At 35.2% G+C, this 18,143-nt stretch overlaps 1 protein-coding gene across 1 annotated transcript; it reads left to right on the plus strand.

Annotated features, from left to right (window-relative positions):
* The first annotated feature begins 14,356 nt into the window (after positions 1 to 14,356).
* On the plus strand, positions 14,357 to 17,721 carry LOC119636289 (odorant receptor 47b). Its single transcript, XM_038031592.1, has 6 exons — positions 14,357 to 14,469; positions 14,564 to 14,735; positions 14,814 to 15,340; positions 15,399 to 15,603; positions 15,660 to 15,818; positions 17,668 to 17,721. The coding sequence occupies exons 1-6, from the start codon at positions 14,366 to 14,368 to the stop codon at positions 17,719 to 17,721; spliced, it is 1,221 nt and encodes a 406-aa protein (XP_037887520.1). The 5' UTR covers positions 14,357 to 14,365.
* The last annotated feature ends 422 nt before the right edge of the window (positions 17,722 to 18,143 follow it).

Raw genomic sequence — 18,143 nt, forward strand, 5'->3', positions numbered from 1 at the left:
GTTTTTAGTTGCTATTGGTGCATATTTATATTGATCTTGGCCGGCATGCGTCTGCATTTAAACGGGCCCGGCAAGTGCCACAAATACACTAAAAATAGCAAACATGTTAACACACTTCTACACTTCTACTCTCAACTAAACACACATGTATTGTGTGCTTATAAACATGATCATTTACAACAGTTAGTTACACACTGTACACTAAAAACACAAAATCTTATATATTCAGGTTAATATAAATGCATATAATTTGCAGTTTGTGATTTTTGTTATTATTGTTGTTATTGTTGTTATTGTTGCTTTTATTTATATTTAACCCAATACACAAACATTTGAAATCTTGCATGTGTATCGCCGTAAATAAGCGGGGTGCGCATCATATATACAATTTAAGAAAAAAAAAAACCACAATTATCTTAAGCTCTCTACGACCGTTTCTATTGGATATTGGATAACAGCGTTGACAGGTTGTGATGCAGAAACAAGAAAACCCGATTTAATTGATTCAACTAACATCACGTACTAACGTGTATATAAAATGTGAAGGAATATGTGGCAGCAACATTCCAAAACCGAGTTGAAGAAAAAAAGTTTTTCTCTTTCATTTTTTATTTTTTTTTTTCAACATAAACGAACACAATACTAAAAATGTCCCCACAAATAGCATACACAATGACATATGTAGATCGTATAGATCATATGGACGTTTATGCTATGTTGTTTTGTGTTGTGTTGAACGCCTAGCGCTTTGACCCCCAGCATGAAAACAATCAGCAATTGTAACAAATAGGAAATTAATCGATTTTCATTGCCTCTTATGGCTTTTGTTTTGTTGTTATCATTGTTTACAATTTCTCAAGCAGAAAAGAGCAACAACAAAAAAAAATGCATAATATTGAATTGCAATTAATCTGAACTGATGTATGGATACCATTTTTCTCGAACGACCTATTACGACATTGTAAGCCTTTAGGCTAACATAAGGGAATATACTTGAGCATTAACCACGCACAGCAGTGTCCATACTTGAGTGTTAACAAAACCATAATCGTTGTTTTATTGCTTATATAGTAATAAAGTAAGCAAATAATGCATAGGGGACAGCATACGATTAGGGCTTTCTCACGAATATTTCAAAGTAAATTTCCAAATACAGTTTGTTAGCTTCCTTGCGACATTGCGATATTCGAAAATACACTTAAGCAAGTTTGTAACATATACAAGAGCCCTACAAAGTTCATTATTCATCAATGCACAGAATCTCAGAGAGTCCGTCCATCCGTCTGCATGCCTGCAGGTGGTTAAGTAATTGTGAACTTAAATGTTTCCCACCGCAAAAAGAGCCAATTTAATCTTAGATTTTCATTTTCACCTTTCCTGAAGTTAAATTTAGCAACCCTTCTGTCCGTCCGTCCGTCCATCCATTTGACTGCTTTGAGTAAATATAATCTTAAATACTTGTCCACATGGCCGTACTTAAATCCTTATCTTAAACCTTTAACCAACCTTAATTCTTTCCGCTCCACTCTGGAAAGAAAGATTTAAAAATCCGTTCATGTGCCTCTGTAAGTCTAAGTATGTATAAGTGACCTTTAAACATTGGCTAGGAGGACTAGCTTAACCTGAAATATTTCTTCTAACTCTTGTGAAATTAACTTTGAAAATTTGCCTCTTTCTCTTCTCCACCTGAATTGTCACCTTGAACCTTTGTTCAGAATAGATAAACTAACTTCAAGCCGATAGTCTTCATTGCTAGTGCGCATCGCATCTTCCTAGCATTTATTTCCATAGTCTAAACAAGTTTTAATAATAATATTAAAAACGTTTTTAAATTTATATGTTATTCTTAGCAAGTTAGCTGCGAAAATTATTTAACTCGAAGGATCGGTCCACGTACTCGCACTCTTAGTGAAAAGTGGATTAAGTTTTGAAATTAAGAAGCCAGCTATTGATAATTCAAGGAGCGAGAAATAAATAATAACCGTGCACTGAGCAACAGGACATAGATGTCACGGATCATAACCCGCTTTCCGTGGGCGGTTGCATGAGCTAACAACCTTGTCTTCGAACCTTGCAGTCGAAGATAACCTTAACAGGAAAACACTTTCTTCATTCTCTATGACTGGCGATCGTTCATAGTGCCAGCATATAAAACACAATATTGCAGCATATTAACAGTGGTTTCCCTATGATAATACGCAATAAATAACCCTCAACCTTTTTGCCAAATTTGAAGCCTATGGTTGCCTGTTTTTACGACAGGCAGAAAGTTTATCGCAAACACTACACAGGCATTACACAGGCCACGCTTAAATCGATTAAAAATTCGATATTGACCAAGAATATATACAATGTATGGAGTGCCTGAGACCAACTTCTAAGTGTTGCAAAAGCTTTGACAAACTGAAAATGTACCCTCATCCTTTGACGATGCACACTATGCCTTACATTATGGTCACCAAACGAAACAATTAAATCATTTTACTATCATGTACTGTGTGTGTGCCTCCTTATACCATAGCTACTACAAGTAAAAGAAAATTCAAATTTCTCCAAGAATTTTTAAATGACACTAAAAGCTTGTGGAAGAATTTAATCCTATTGGTTATGAAAGTTCAGTTCAGTACGCACTACCCTATTATCGCGTGCGCTCTATAAAATTTACAGTGCAATGTGAATAATAATAAAAAATACAAATTATTATAGCAATTGTGCAAAACCTGTCTGAAGGTCCTTACAGCAAAGGCAAAATCGTGGGTTGCCCTCGGGGGCTGTACTCTTCACGTCAGTGCAAATGAAATGATAAAAACTGCATTTTTTGATAAGAAAAGAGTGCTCGCGGGAACTGATTCTTTATTTTCGGGGTATCAGAAATGTTGAAACCAAAGCAAGTCTTTTTTATTGTTATTACTTTTGAAATCCCTCGACTTGGACACCTTAGGAACTTCTTTTATTCTCAAAGTGAGTTCATTCCTCACGTTGGTCCACTCATTATTAAGAAATACTAAGTACCGAGAAAGGACTGCTTCCTTCTCCTTTTCTACACTTTTGACAAAAATAGTAAAAAATTCTTTCAAAAATTTTTTCAAATTTCTTCCATTTAGTGAAAGTTAGACCAATACGAACAAGTAAAAATAGTATAGTGGTCCAGGGTCAACCATTAAAAATCCTACACATAATCGCTTAATACAGTTATTCATAAAACGAATTGTTATAATAAGATATTCTATGGGAAGCGGTCGAAAAAGTGGTCCAGTCCGAAGTATTTTCCGTACCGTTTGTCCTTGGGCCAATATGTGCCTGTCTCACTTACAATTACTTTCTGGATCGTTCGGAATAATAAAAGGCAGGTTCATCCTTCGGCTGTTGTGTAAGAAGTTTTTCTTTTTCGAATATATAAAAGACGTTTTAAAAAATATTCAAACACTCACACATATGTTAAGAAAATTTTTGTGTAATGAAAAAAACTAGAAACAACAATATTCAAACAATCTACTCTCTGTAGACTCTGAAAGTTTTTCACTTTTTAGAAATTTAGAAATTTAAAAAAAAAAATAATATTAAAACACTCCCTCGCACCTTGAGAATGTTTTTGTTTCATTTATATTGCTATTCTGTATCGTTTCATTTTTTAAAACGCATCAAGTTCTTGCACCTTACGAAAGTTTTGTTTTTTACTTATTCCGTAACTTCTTTTAAGTTTAAATTCACTTTAGCATTCTTGCTGATAATTAGAAAAATAATTAATAGGGCAAAGAGCACACGAAAATTTTCTTTCAGATTTTAGAATCGGGTAGGCACAGTTTGCCATGTAAGCCTTGAGATATATTGTTCTTTCTTATATGGCTAATGATTTGAGCTAAGCATACCTAGAATTTTCTATGATGTCCATAGGATAAAACGAGAAGGCACCAACAACTATTTAAGCAAAGTTCTGTAGGTTTTCCTCATATTAAAATTTTCTAAAGTTTTTTCTTCTTATTTAAACCGCATAGTGGTTTAGATGCGTGTTATTTATTCATCAATATCTATTTCTGGTCCCTTCAAAGTAATTCCCCTCGCACGGGATAGACTTGTACCTGTGCTTTTTCCAATCCTCAAAGCACTTCTAATATGCGCTTTTTGATATGGCCCTGAGCTCTTCCAGCGTTACGTTACGTTGTCCTTAATCGTGACAAAACCACATTTGGTTCTTTGTAGTTCTTGGAACAGGAAAAACTCGCAGAGGACCAAGTCCGTGTCTTGTGTGTGGTTTTTGGCAAAAACTTGCGAATATGCATAGACGTGTGCGCTGGGAGATTATCTTGATGCAATATTCATGAGCAGTTCTTCTACCTTTCTGAGACGTTTTTTCGCAATGCTTCACGTGCATAACAATGCATAACTTGAAAGTAATACTCCTTATTGACCATATGACTTTTTGGCAAGAGCTCAAATAGTGAGCAAAACCTTCATATTTGACTGAGCTTAACGTGGTTTTTTCGGTCTTGTCTCTTCTGCCCATTGAGATGATTGGGGTTTGATTTCAACGTCATAACCATATATTCATATTTCGCCACCAGCTATGATTGTTTTGAGAAAATCTGGATCAATGTTGACGTCATTTAACAGCTCCTGAGCGATGAGACGATTTCGGAGCAAACTCCGCTGCGACACATTTCATGCCCAAGATATCAGGAAAAATTGAATAGCATGAGCGAACCGATATGCCGACATCCTCAAACAGCGATTCGCAAATTCTCCATAACCGTTTTCACCTCCTTTTGTTCGAACACGCATATAGCGCCTATGAGTTTCTTCAAAATTTCAAACGTATTTGTGCAAATCTTTTATACTCAGAAGTCATACTTATTGCTGAATTAATGCATACAAGGCGTCCTTATTTGTTTATATGGTTAGGTTTGATTTCGAAAAATTGGATGCTGCCTAATGTGGGCAAATACAAATAGCTTAAGTAAACAATGGCTTTAAGATGGCTATTATGGTATTGTATGTAAAAGAGCAAATGTTTTACATGCAGACTAAGCGGTCTACTATTTAAGTATGCGTGAATAAAGTACTTAAGATTCGACCTAAATCTAATACGTATAGAAAATTGCCTTTGATTCCGTGTGTTACGAAAATGAAACAACGGAAACCACGAAAACAACGCATACTTGTGACTGGTATTCGATAGAATCGAAGGAGATCGCCTTATATGTCGCAAAATTAATAATGTTCGTAAGCTTTTTTACACAAGTCATTACAATAGACTGTGTATCGATACACATGTATGCCCACACGCATGTCTACAAATTTATTTTTTTAGGTTAACTTTTGTAAATCTGTTCTTTGAAGCACATAGTCTTACTCCAGATCAAGTCAAGCACACATTATATTTATTTTTATTTTTTTTTGTGTTTTTATTTGATTTTATTTCTTTGATTTTATTAAAGAACATATTTTTTACTTGTTTGCTCTCTTTCTCCCCGATGCCAAACTCAATGTCGGGTAGGAACACACGCGTAGTTGTCATACGTAAGAAATGTACAATTCATTGTTTTAAGAACTTACAGCATACATTTTAAGTTTATGTCTTTGTGTGAATAATCATGATACCATCGGTACATGCATTTGATTTCAGTTTATGTAACAAGCAGAAAAAGAGAGAAAAAAAGAACCAAGAAATGACAGGGATTATTTGTCGTTACAGGACCCATAAATCAAACCTGCACATGTTCAGCGAAATACCAAACAAATAATAAATCGGTTTTAGTCGAATCTTCACGGATCACTATTTTCTAAAATTCGGACTTGTTTCTCGTGCCGAGTTCATTCTTAACTTGAATGTTCAGATGGCTTTTGTTCGTAGCTTGAGGGTGTGAATATGATAAAATAGGTTTGGCCGGTACGTTTTACAAAATGCTTCAGATAGAAGAGGTTCGTGCGAAGCAAAAACTGATCAATTTTACATTTATACTTCAACTTGGGTTTTTACGTTTCCCAATTACATAAAGAGAAAAGAAGAGCACCAAGGAGATGAGACTGCAACAAAACGAATGATGAATGAGGAAGAAGCAAATACATAGTTGAAGATGTGGACGACTGGATGGGAGGACGGATGGACGTGGAGAGATAGAGAAATCCAGGAACAGTCAGAAAGAACGTTGGTTGCTGATAAATAGGTGGACAACAAATATTCAATGGAAGAAACGACCATACAAAGCGAGAAAAAATAGATGGAATGGAGAAGAAACAAAAGTAGTGAGGTGCGTAAGACATGTGCATTGAGAGAAAGAAGAACAACCGAATAGGAAAAACGAATAGAAGAGACAAGAAAACGAAGCATTAGGAGGCATTATGAGAGGAATATGCGAAAAGGGCGATTAATAAAAAAGAAGCTACGGAGGAGGAAAGGGCCGAGAACCGACTGCTAACTGTGACAGATACATGAGGAACTGGATGGAAAAGCACATTGAAGGAAGGACGAAAATATAGAGAGACTGAACAAAGAGGAGGAGATGATTGGTGGAATGGGAGAGATGAAAGAACACATTAATGACAGAGGAGAATGAAGAACGAATGAAAGAGATAGAAATACGAATGATAGACAAAGAAAAGAGGACATTATGGGAGGGATGGAAAAGCTCGAGAAAGGAAGAACGATAGAATAGAGAAAATATAAAATGAAAGGAATGACATATGAACGGCGGTACAACCGATGGAGAAGTGGTCAAGCAACGGCAAAGGATATTCCAATATTCCAATAAGGAAGGGAAGGTTATAAACGGGGGTGTGGCAGGCAAATAGAATGGAAGAAGGCGATGAAAAAATGTTTCGCATGCGAACAGTCTTAGCCAAGCGTAAACGGACGTACGCACAGACACCAACAAACCGAACCAATGCTCCACGATCAACAATCAAGATTATATGTGCGTCTTAAGTACGTGACAAACCAAGGGAAAAACTTATCAGATCCACATTCGTTGATGGTGCGCATAAAAATAACCATATTTGGATAGGAGAAGAACAACTTGTTGTCCAAATATAAACAAAGGTAGATTCACTTTGAAATAGACTTGTAGAAAACATATGCAACGCACCAAACACTTACATGCCGATAAGCCTTTCCGCGATTGACATTAACCAAAAATTTTTGTATAATTTTTCAAATATTTCCCCAAAGGGGACCTGCCTTTGCCATATGTCATGATTGTGATAGTACCCGTGTATACGTATAAAAAGTCCAAAATACATTTATTTTAAATAAAAGTTTTCTAAATTTTCTCCCTTGCGTGTTAAATCATTATTAATTTTGTCGAAATACACACATTTTTACTTACTTATTTTAAACTATGATTTTTCTATACAATAGATGCACCCATCCGTAAACTGACTCTTTTGGCATGCACACCAATACACATACGTAAGCTATTTATGACCACAATTTTACCATAAATTCTAATATATTTAATAAGCGGATCTCTTTGCTGGAAATATTCATAGCCTATGGTTATTAGAAGCTTTCTTTTTTTTTTTGTTTTTTCACTTCAAATCGAATCTTGAATACCCGTCACTTTAAGGTGTGAATTAACTTAAAAGTAAATTTATATTTATTGTAAATTTTGCGCTAGCGACTCAACCTACGAGCACCATTGTGTTTAGCTGCTGCATTGTGAACTTGATCATATTTTGGATAAGTGTATGCAGATTCTACAATTGATGATACAATTGAACCTGCCCACGTCTACAAGCACTCTTAATATAGAATTGACGGACATAAGGCAATATGTATATATAGTTATATAATTTTTATAAAAAAATTCGGTGAATAAATTATATATATATTATTATATATATATCAGAGTAGATAAGTAGATAAGAGTCGCGACTATCAATTTAACGTTCGCAAGTTCAAATCTCAGTGCGGTTTGACCGCACATGGCGGTACGTATAAGATTGCTTAGTCGATAAAGGGATGAAATTGTCAAGAAGTTGAGGCCACTCTCCCTTGTATCTTCATCTTTCCCCAGTCCTTTTTTACCCTCACCCTGTTACGCCTATAGGGGTCATGCCCTGTGCTATTGGTCATATTTAAAAGAAAAAAGACAATGATCATTTACTTTAATTTGACGAAATAACTTAAACAGCTCGGCCCAATACGATGGCTACTACTAAGAGTACAAAATTCGTTTAGTTGAATCCAAAGATCAAGTTTCTTGGACTTTGCTTAACTCAAGCAACTTGACTGATCAGCCAATTATAACCTAATGCCCGTTCAACCTCATTACGAACTCGAATTAGATAGAAGGTGGAAAACTGAAATCACATTAAAAGAGAATAGAGAGATCTAGGTTTGGTTTGAATCGAACCTGTTGATGAACTCCACTAGTTTGCAATATAGGTAACTTGATGTACCCTGTGCATCGTATGATTTAAACGGTGTATCGTATGTTCGAAAATATATGCTTATACTATGGTCGTAATTTTTTGCTAATTGGGATGCGCTTTAACTCATTTGCGTGCTTGATACAGAGTTGTGTTAGAATGGAAATCTTTAGGCGATGTTTCACTCAATTTAGGAAAAAAGAAAAAATTCTACGCTTTTTTCTGGCGCAGATGGATGAAGTAATTTTCTCTATTTTCTAACTGAAAGCAACCGTAGTGATGGGGAAGAGATTGTGCTATCTAAAGTGTTGAGATTATTATATTCTAATCTCAACACACCTGTAGATACACAAGCACAAGTATTCACTTTGATCAAAGCTGTGATTAGCGGCTAAGTCTTCCCGCTCTTCTCTCTCTCTCTCTCTGTTAGATATTTATTAATATAGTGATCGTAATTGTTTTATTTGGCATTTTCGATATTCGGACTAGAGATGGATTGTGTATATTATTGTTCACATGTTATGAAATTATAATAAAATAAGTATAATCTTACCGTAGTATAGTGTTCATCAGACGTGTAGGTGATAATGTAGACATTCTCGTTTGCATAACCAATACTGAAATACTGTCCGAGTACGTCTACAATGAAAAAAAATTAAACAATAATGTAAATATAGTTAACTGTAATTTACAGGATCGTGTGAGAAGCCACACTTAATAATCTTTGAAAAGTTCATTTCGTTTATTCTTCATGCAAAGAAACTGACGTTACTGGTTTGTGGAAGACTGTAAAAACATATACAAGAAAGACGCCTTATACAAATACTAGTAAGACGGAATATATGTATTTAGTGAGATTGCATTTGTTTTAAGGGATTTTCTATAGACGACGTAACTAGTTCGATATCGTGTTGCCTACGCTTCTCTATTGGAAAAGGTCTTCTTTTCTTTATAGCTTTACTGTAGATTGCCGACAAAAACAGCGCTAGCTGACTTGGATAGCATGCTCGGTGTCTGCTACGTCGACATCGTCGCGTTAGCGATTGGAAATTCTACGGCAGTATAATTTGTATTGCTCCCTACTTAACGTGACTGTCTTAAGACTATCTTCAAACTTTAAACAGCATTAAAAGTTATGACTATCAAGCGTAGACACAGACAACACTGTTCTTTAAGGTACGATTCTTTTGAATAAGTGGGATCCTATGCTCAAGGAAACGTTAACCTCGAAAATCATTACTATTTCATTACAATGTTTAATACGGATAGCGAAGCGTGGGAAGTCTAATAATCCAATATCCGTAGCGCCTGAAACCCTAACATCGAGGAAAAAGCACGACATCACCATGGCCATGAGGCGCCCGGGCAAATAACTGATTGCAATGAATAATGAGTTACACTAAACAAACAAAATCATCATCACTAGAAGGCTCTACGACCAATAACTAACACAACTATGCAAAGAAACGAAAACAATATGCCAAAGATCAAAATTACCTCAAATACGGTTAGAAGCGCTGCACTGGAATAAGTTATCCCCCTTCTATTTAACGCTCACTTCAGTTGACGACCTACTATCTGTCTGAGTAGTACTTCGATTGTTATCAAAATCCCCCAAAAAGTGAGATCCTTCATGGAGAGACAATGCACGTAGTGACCGGCGTAGAGCAATTCCTTGAATAACTTGTGTTTACCTTTGCCTCATACAAAAAAAACAAAACGGTAACAAATTACTTCTACATAGTATGAACAATATTACTTGGAAGAAAATGGCAATAAGCTTTTTTTTACGCAATTCGAAGAAAACTTGATACGTTATGATAACGTATCAAACGTTCCAACTGCCAAAAGTAATGATTAAGAAATAGCCAACTTCAGTATCGATCATGAAGCCACGGCCTCGCAACCAAATCTTCTCACATGATGCCGATTAACGGCATTGACACGCACTAAGTGTCTAAGCGTATCGTCTCTGCCGAAAGCGAAAGATTCAAAAGCGGAAGGAATGCTTGCAAATGCTCTTTACCTTATTTACTTTTCATAGGTAAAAAATTTCTCTGCTCAAAGCCAAGTTCACTGAATACTTTTAAAACTTTGTGTAAACTTTCCTTAGCACAATAAAACGTTAAAAAAAAAAAAAAAAAACCAAACACTAAAAACGAACTAACAAAATAAAAATTAAACAATTAAACACTAAGCCTATTACAGTCATGCCAGCGGAAAAGATAAAGATTTAAAAATATAAAGACCAGAAGCAATAATTTCTTACACTAAGAAAATCAAGAGGAAGCAAGAAACTAAACCAAAAATAGGAAAAAATTCAAAGAAATAATAACAAGTGAGCCAATGGCTTGCAACAAGTTGAAGGTTTAGTTAGGAATTGAGACTTGAAACTTTATGCCCCAAGTTTATGGCTTGTGGCAACTATCGCCACACAATGACATTGTTTTACAAACTCATAATTAAATGTTCACATTGCACTATACGTCTGCTGCTAGCATATGTGAGTATAAGTGAGTGAATGAGTGAGCGAATGAGTGAGTGACGGAAAGATTGCATTTAATGCTACAGACGTGCAAGTCAGGAAAATCCAACTCACATACGTATACATAATACCATAGACTAAAACTGTGCAATGAGTAGCCATTCAACGTTGAACGGTACCGTTGTGGCATTAAGTGCAAACAAAAAAGTACTTACTTGATGGTTATTGCGGCAGTTAAAGCATGAAATATGTATTAAGTTAAGTGGTCACCATAGGTTTTAGTTAAAGATATTCGGTCATGCATTAAAAGTTTCACCTTATTTGGTGTAAAATAATTCTTTAATTATAACCAGTTTGGAACGTAGCAGCAAACGTGAATACACGGACCGAACATACGCACATGCGAAAGTTGATTTAATACAAATAACAACAGCAACAACAAACAAATATGGTAAAGTCACATTGTTTTGTTTGTTATATTTGTTATATTTCCAGATAACCGATGATCATGTTAATGGTTAAGATGTTTAAATCACTTTCCAAGTAATAAACTGTAAACAAAATGTTTGCTTAAGAAATAGTAGCAACGGACAACAAGAGAGCATTCGAATAGATCGGTCGCTGCCTATGCAACTTAAAACATTGAAAATGTAAATGTATGCGTATACATATAAATCTAACATCTTTACAAATATTGAAAAACGCATATAAAGCGATGGCAATTATTGACAACCACTGCCTACAGTTAGCTCGAAATATCTCCTATAACATATATATATATATATAAATCCGAGAATTCAACGTATGCTGTAGAATGCTAGAAGAACGCTTTTATATGTTTGCAATAATCACTAAGCATAGTATATATATGTTTATGTAAGTATGTATGTCTGTGTTTGAATACATATCTATTTGTGTGTGTGTGTGTGTGTGCGTGTGTGAGTGTATGCATTCACCAGTTATATACGCCATGCTATGCGCTAATCTATTTATTTTTCTTACGATTCAATCGTTATAATGCTTCCTTATCCCTATCTTTACTCTCACAATTTGTGTACAATGCTTCGTTCAATTGGCAGCAAAGTGTCTTTAAAGTACTTGTTTGTAGGTTTACCTTTTTTGTTGATATTTCTATAGGCATGCAAGTAAATAAAAGCAGTTCAACAACAACAATAAAAACAACAACAATGCAATGCATTAACTGCATTATATAGCACCTAATACAGGCAGTTATAACGACTTAAGTATTTCATATTAATGGAAAACTTTTTCAAAAGTCTTGACTGGAGCCGTTTTTCTCTTTTTATTTTTATTTTTTTCTATCATTGAGCTCAGCTGTCTGCTGCAATTATTTTATGACAGCCTAAAGTCAATGAGGTGTGAATACGAGATCACCACTACGTAACGCCTCTTTAAATATCAGTGTAATCTTTCATCTCACTTTATTGTGTTGTACCAAGAGCCAAGTACCCATACAGTTGACTTATAGGCAAGTATAAGAATGCCATGAGTTGCACAAAAGTGGTCCACTTTTCTTGACAACAAATATTTTTTTTTTCTCTACTTTTGTTTACTATGGTTTATTGATACATATCATATGACAGGCTGTCGATTTGTATTGAAATAAATAAATTGAAGAAGAAATGCTAAAAAATAATATCGCAGTGTTCCACATTAGCTTATCTTAGATTTGGTTTTTAGCATAACGTCTATCAGATTAATGCGAATTTAATTGATTGTTATTATATCAAAGTAAAATGCACGGTAGCGATAATAAAGGCGGAGTTTTCTTTTTTATGTTGAACAGTTTTTCAAACATTTCACTACACTTTCACCCTAAAAAGGGAAGGAAATTCAATGAAATATTGTGTAAAAGCTTAAGAAAGTTTGTGATGGGTACCTTTTGTTGTTAGATTTTAAACCGCCTGCGGAGAGTTTATATTTAATTTACACGGATGTATGGAACATCCAGAGGCACTTTTAAATACACCCTTCCCTCACTATAGCCATCGATCCAGAATGATTTTCGGAATCCAGTTAAGGGTTTTTGGACCTCTTCAAGGTCCATGTTAACTTAGAGGGCCAATTTTTCGCACATTGCCTTTGGTATTCATGCAGACGCAGACTGCATGTACTTTCTATTGCGACGGATGCATATTTTTCTAGACCTAACGAATTTTCCGCAGGCTGCCTACGTATACCGAAGAGTTGCGATCACTAAGTCGATGCCCGCGAGCTGAAATGTAATTGCGGTTTGACTTGCTCGTACTTGTTGCTAGCTATAATTGTATGTTTAGCCAATAAAGGTCGACAGGGCTCAAAACTTTCTAGGTTGTGACCGCTCCCGATCTACTTCTCTTTCCCTAGTTCTTTCTAACCATCGCCAAGCTGCACGTACAGGAGACATCCCTTGAGTGCTTGGTTATATTTAAAAGAACGCACTGTAGTGGGTCACAGCTCATCATTCAATAACTTACACTATCCTGTACGTAGGGAAGCGTTCGTAAAAGTAATCCGAACCGTCCCATTCTCAGTCTACTAAATTTCATCAAAATATCTGAAAAATTGCGGCCTGTAAGGTGGACGCAAGCAAACAAGACGAGCAGACAAGCTTAGAAGGATTCAGCAAGTGATGCCGAATCGATCGGTATAACAAAGGGCAGGTCTATCTTCAAGTCCTCGTACCTATATACACACATATGCTTATAAACTTAATATACCCTCGTACCACAAGTGATGTTGAATATGAAGTGCAACGTATACCTTCTTTGGTGGTTAATAAAATAATTTCAGGAGTCACGTACGTAAATTTCTTCGAATTTTTTTTGTGCTGTTCTCCGACTTAATTTAATTTGATATAAACATTCTTTTCCTTTCGTAATAATTAAAGAGCCGTTTCTGCGTCGTTTCCTTCTACGATAGTCTTAAAACCTCCACATTCTCGTAATTTCTCGAAAATTCCAAGAATTGTTAAATATCTATCGATTTAAAAATGACTTTATTGCTATTATAATGGCAGTGTAGAGGAAATTATAATAAACCAATTATTATTTACAAACAAAACAACCCAAACATTATATTAACTCTCAACTAATTGTGTATTATTTGCAAAGAATAAAACAATAATCCTTAGCAGACTTGTAAATGACTGTCTGTAGCAGATAATATAATAAACTACAAGAAGCACTTGGCTATAAAAACCAATCCGACTTACAAAATATGATTTAAGTATAAAGTATGCACCTTTTCCTAGTTTATAAGTATACAAACACTTCTAGTGAGTGGGGGTTTCGGTCGTAAAGCGACGAAAGCGATCTATAATACCAACAATGTGTTGTTAACAAACAGAAATTGCTCAAGGCACGTTGATGAGCATTGAATTCAATACAACTAACCAACTTAAGAACAACAATAATAACAATAATAACAATAACAACAATAACAACAAGAATAACAACACCGGCTATTCGTAACATTCGCAATACGTATAACAAAAGCAAAGGCAGCTGCAGTATGAACCACATCTCGGGATTCTACATTCAGGCTAAAATGGTTTTAAGGCAACGTGCATGCCTTTTGGAACAGGTGTCATTGATGTTTGTACGCAGCTACATAAGGTTTTTTTTGAACTGTGATTTGTATTTTTTGAAAAAAATTTTATTGTTATTCCTTTATTTATTTATTTATATTTTGATTTACTGCTACGAACAGAATGATTGGTATTTTGCCACGCAAATGGTCCGAAGAGCACGTATATTATTCCCTAGCCTATATAGTTCAAATTACAATGGGTTCAATGTTTATTGTTACTGTAGCTTGTGACCTCCACGAAGCTCGCCACAATTTGACATTATTAGGTGATGATATTGTGGTTATAATAGGAGTGAGTAGGAATTCGCTTTATAATCTTATATACGTAATGTGTGTAATGTGTGCATCGGCGTCTTCGTATTTTTTATAGGGTTCTTTAATAATCCTTAAAATGTATTTTCACGGTCAACATTCGAGCGAAATTCATCCTATCGTCGACAAATTGAATGGTTTACATAGAATGTTCGCAGAATACAACGGTCGAAGCCGCTTAAAGATAAAACGTTTACAGTGCTCCTTCTATTTGTTTGAAGTTCTTGCTTTTTCCTTTTACATATTTCTAATAGCTTTGTTCGCTATGGCAGTGGCGGTTCCACCTCTATTAACTCATCATGGTTTACCCTATCGTGCCCATTTTCCCATTCTGCGTTGGGAGAACTCTGATCAGCATCCGATAGGTTTCGCTGTCGCATATATATTTCAAGTTGTTTGGACATTTCACGCTCTTCTTAGCATTGTTTGTATGGACAATCTTGCTTGCGGCATTTTACTGCAAACGGCGTTAAACTTGAAAATCCTCTGTATACGCTTAAGAGAGATTTCTGCGCAAAACGTCGAAGAACACGAATCACTAAACGAACTTAGAAGTCTTATCACAATTCATCAGTATATTATCAAGTAAGTGACTTGATTTTTAAAATTTTTTTCAATTTTTATATTTTTATTGGTAACGCAGTTTAATTGAAAACATTAACGCATGTTACTACCTTAACTATGTGGCCCAAATGGCGGCCAGCACTTTTATGATTTGCTTAACGGCCTTTGAAGCATTACTGGCGCAAGATCAACCCATGATTGCTATTAAATTTGAGATTTACATGCTCTCCGCATTTTTGCAGTTGTTATATTGGTGCTGTGCGGGAAATTTGGTTTTCTTTGAGGTAAGTTGCAGCGAATTTTAAGAACACATTCTCTTTGAAAATTTTTGGTTCTCAAGTCTTTAAATGTAGCCGATGCTGCTTATGAAATCCCTCTTTGGTATGCAAGATCCAAAGAATTTAAAATGGCGGTAGCTTTTCTTATAAGACGTGCACAAAAACCTTTACAGTTTCGTCCAAGTCCATTTTATGGCTTTAACATTGAAACATTCACGACCGTAAGTAATCTGTGTAGTTGAAAAATTCGCGGAGTAACATCCCTAGAACAGTAAAAGAATTGTTTAATCACTAGACATAACTGAAGCTTAGCGTTGCTTTATATTATATTTTAAAAAAGTTTTTTTATTATTGCATTTATTCCATTTTCATGCCCATCACTGACCGATGAGGAATATATTCAAAACGTTTGCAACTCTGTAATACTGGATGGGCGCGATTGATTTTTTCTATTTTCAGAATATAAAATGAAATTTATACGATGGACGTATTGTACCTTATGAGTAAGAAAAGTCGTTTTTGCGAACGGGAGAATGTTTACCACAGATACTGTGCAGTTAGACGGACATATGGATAGACGAACAGGCGGGCATGCTTAGGTGCGTTCCCAGAATTTATATACCTTATGGGGGATTTTGAAGCCTTCGTCTTAAGGAAAAAAAATTACATTTTGATACACTATAATATTGGGTGGGCCCAATATATACCCTTAAAATATACCTTCAAATTTTTGTAGATTTATCTCTTCTAGTTTATGCGTAGCGAGGGAAAACTCACTTACACGGTCCTTTTGAAAAACAAAAGTGTTCTCAGTTTACCTGATACTGTAAGCTTGTCTTTCGATGAATTTGGCTCTTTTCAATACCGTACCGTGCGTACAAATACTTTCAATGTTTCTTCGAAATTTGAAGTCGGTAGCTCCATTTTTCCGGCCAAGAGACCGTTTACAACAGACATTACGCGCAGATGGACGAGCGGGCAGAGCGGCAGACTGACAGACTGACTGACTGCTTAACTCGATTCAGAAATTGTTCTTGATAAAGAATGCATACACTTTACGAAAACACTCAAGCTTACTTCTGGGCACTGCAAACAAAATCCTTCGGCGATAGGGGTAAAAAGAAAAATAGATCTTTGTATTTGGTAGGAGGGATCAAAAGCTTAATTACAAGTTTTGATTAAACTTGTTGACCAACTACATTCGATTGTCGTGGACAAAGGACCCATTTTCAAATCTAATTAATAATAAAAAAAAGTTCTCTTCTCCGCCGGTAAATCCAATTTCCAAAAAAATCCAAAACTTTTAAAAGTCGTAGTAAAGTAATGTCCTGCAAAATCACATTAAAAAGGAGAATAGAAAAACCGCAAAGCACAGAGTAAAATTAAGCTGTAACTTTGCCTTTCCGTTTAAAATACCCAGATGTATTCATCAGACCAACAGCAACCCCATTTCTCTGTTAGTTTCCCTAGAAGATTAAAAAGGGTTTCTATAAGCAGATCAAGTTAAACTATGACCAGTCTACAAGCTCGTTCGCAATCGAAAAAACGCACATGCACACTTTCCATGGCAGATATTTACCTAGCATTCAAAAGGCAACATTCAAAAAAATAAAATACAAAAATTCTTCCGATCCTACCCCAACTGCTACGGCTGCGGGAAGGCAAGTACTTTGCAATTTTCATAGCGACAGAAGTACGTCAATTTTTTTTGTTTGTTTATAATATGCCAAAATCGAGCATCTTGCAAGATTGTGCATCGCGTTAATAACCGACCGTTAGTATGCCTTTTGTTACAACTCTCGCGGAAAGGAACACCACAGCCTGACAAAGGGATTCTTACCTTAAATCAAGCATGGAAATGGAATTATTCACACGTTCTACATCCACAAACACGCTTACAATGAAGCTATAGATTATAAGGACTACTTTAAAGACGACAATAGTTTCCTTCATCGTTTCAACTATTGGTCTGTTCTATTTCACCTGCCCCGCGAACTTTTCAATTAGTTTGATGTACGTAGTTACGAAAAATGATTTATACAATTTTCTTCCTTTTTCTCATTTTTACAGATCTTAAGCACATCCTACTCTTACTTTGCTTTACTGTGTACTATGAATAAATAAAATACGAAACGAATATATGCGCAGCATAATTGCATCGTTAATAACGCTATATCAAGGCAGGTGATGATTTCCAAATTCGTTTGAAATTCATTTTTAGTCTAAATTTAGTCACTGTGCTAACGCTTTATTTTTATTTTTTTCTTTTTTGTTCAATACAAGCGCAATCAATATAAATATATACAACTATATTAGTTTTATTACACATATAATCTGCGCAATCGTCATAACACAATTGTATGAAAATTATGAATAATAAAATATTAATAACGTTGATGATCTCATTTCTAAACAACACGCCATTTTACGTAGAACATAAATAGATCAAAATAATTTCATACATAATAAACTGCTACAACTCAATGATCTTAAAATGTCTTTTTACAAATTCTATAAAAATTATCATAAATAATATTTGAAATCGG

Source organism: Glossina fuscipes, unplaced genomic scaffold (genome assembly GCF_014805625.2).
Source record: "Glossina fuscipes isolate IAEA_lab_2018 unplaced genomic scaffold, Yale_Gfus_2 28, whole genome shotgun sequence".
NCBI lineage: Eukaryota > Metazoa > Arthropoda > Insecta > Diptera > Glossinidae > Glossina > Glossina fuscipes.

Bases quoted from the DNA above. Each gene is read 5' to 3' on its own strand.
- LOC119636289 (XM_038031592.1), top strand. From the start codon at position 14,366: ATGAACCACATCTCGGGATTCTACATTCAGGCTAAAATGGTTTTAAGG. The intron at 14,736-14,813 runs GTGAGTAGGAAT...TATTTTTTATAG, and splicing joins ATATTGTGGTTATAATAGGA to GGTTCTTTAATAATCCTTAA. The intron at 15,819-17,667 runs GTAAGTAATCTG...TCATTTTTACAG, and splicing joins ACATTGAAACATTCACGACC to ATCTTAAGCACATCCTACTC.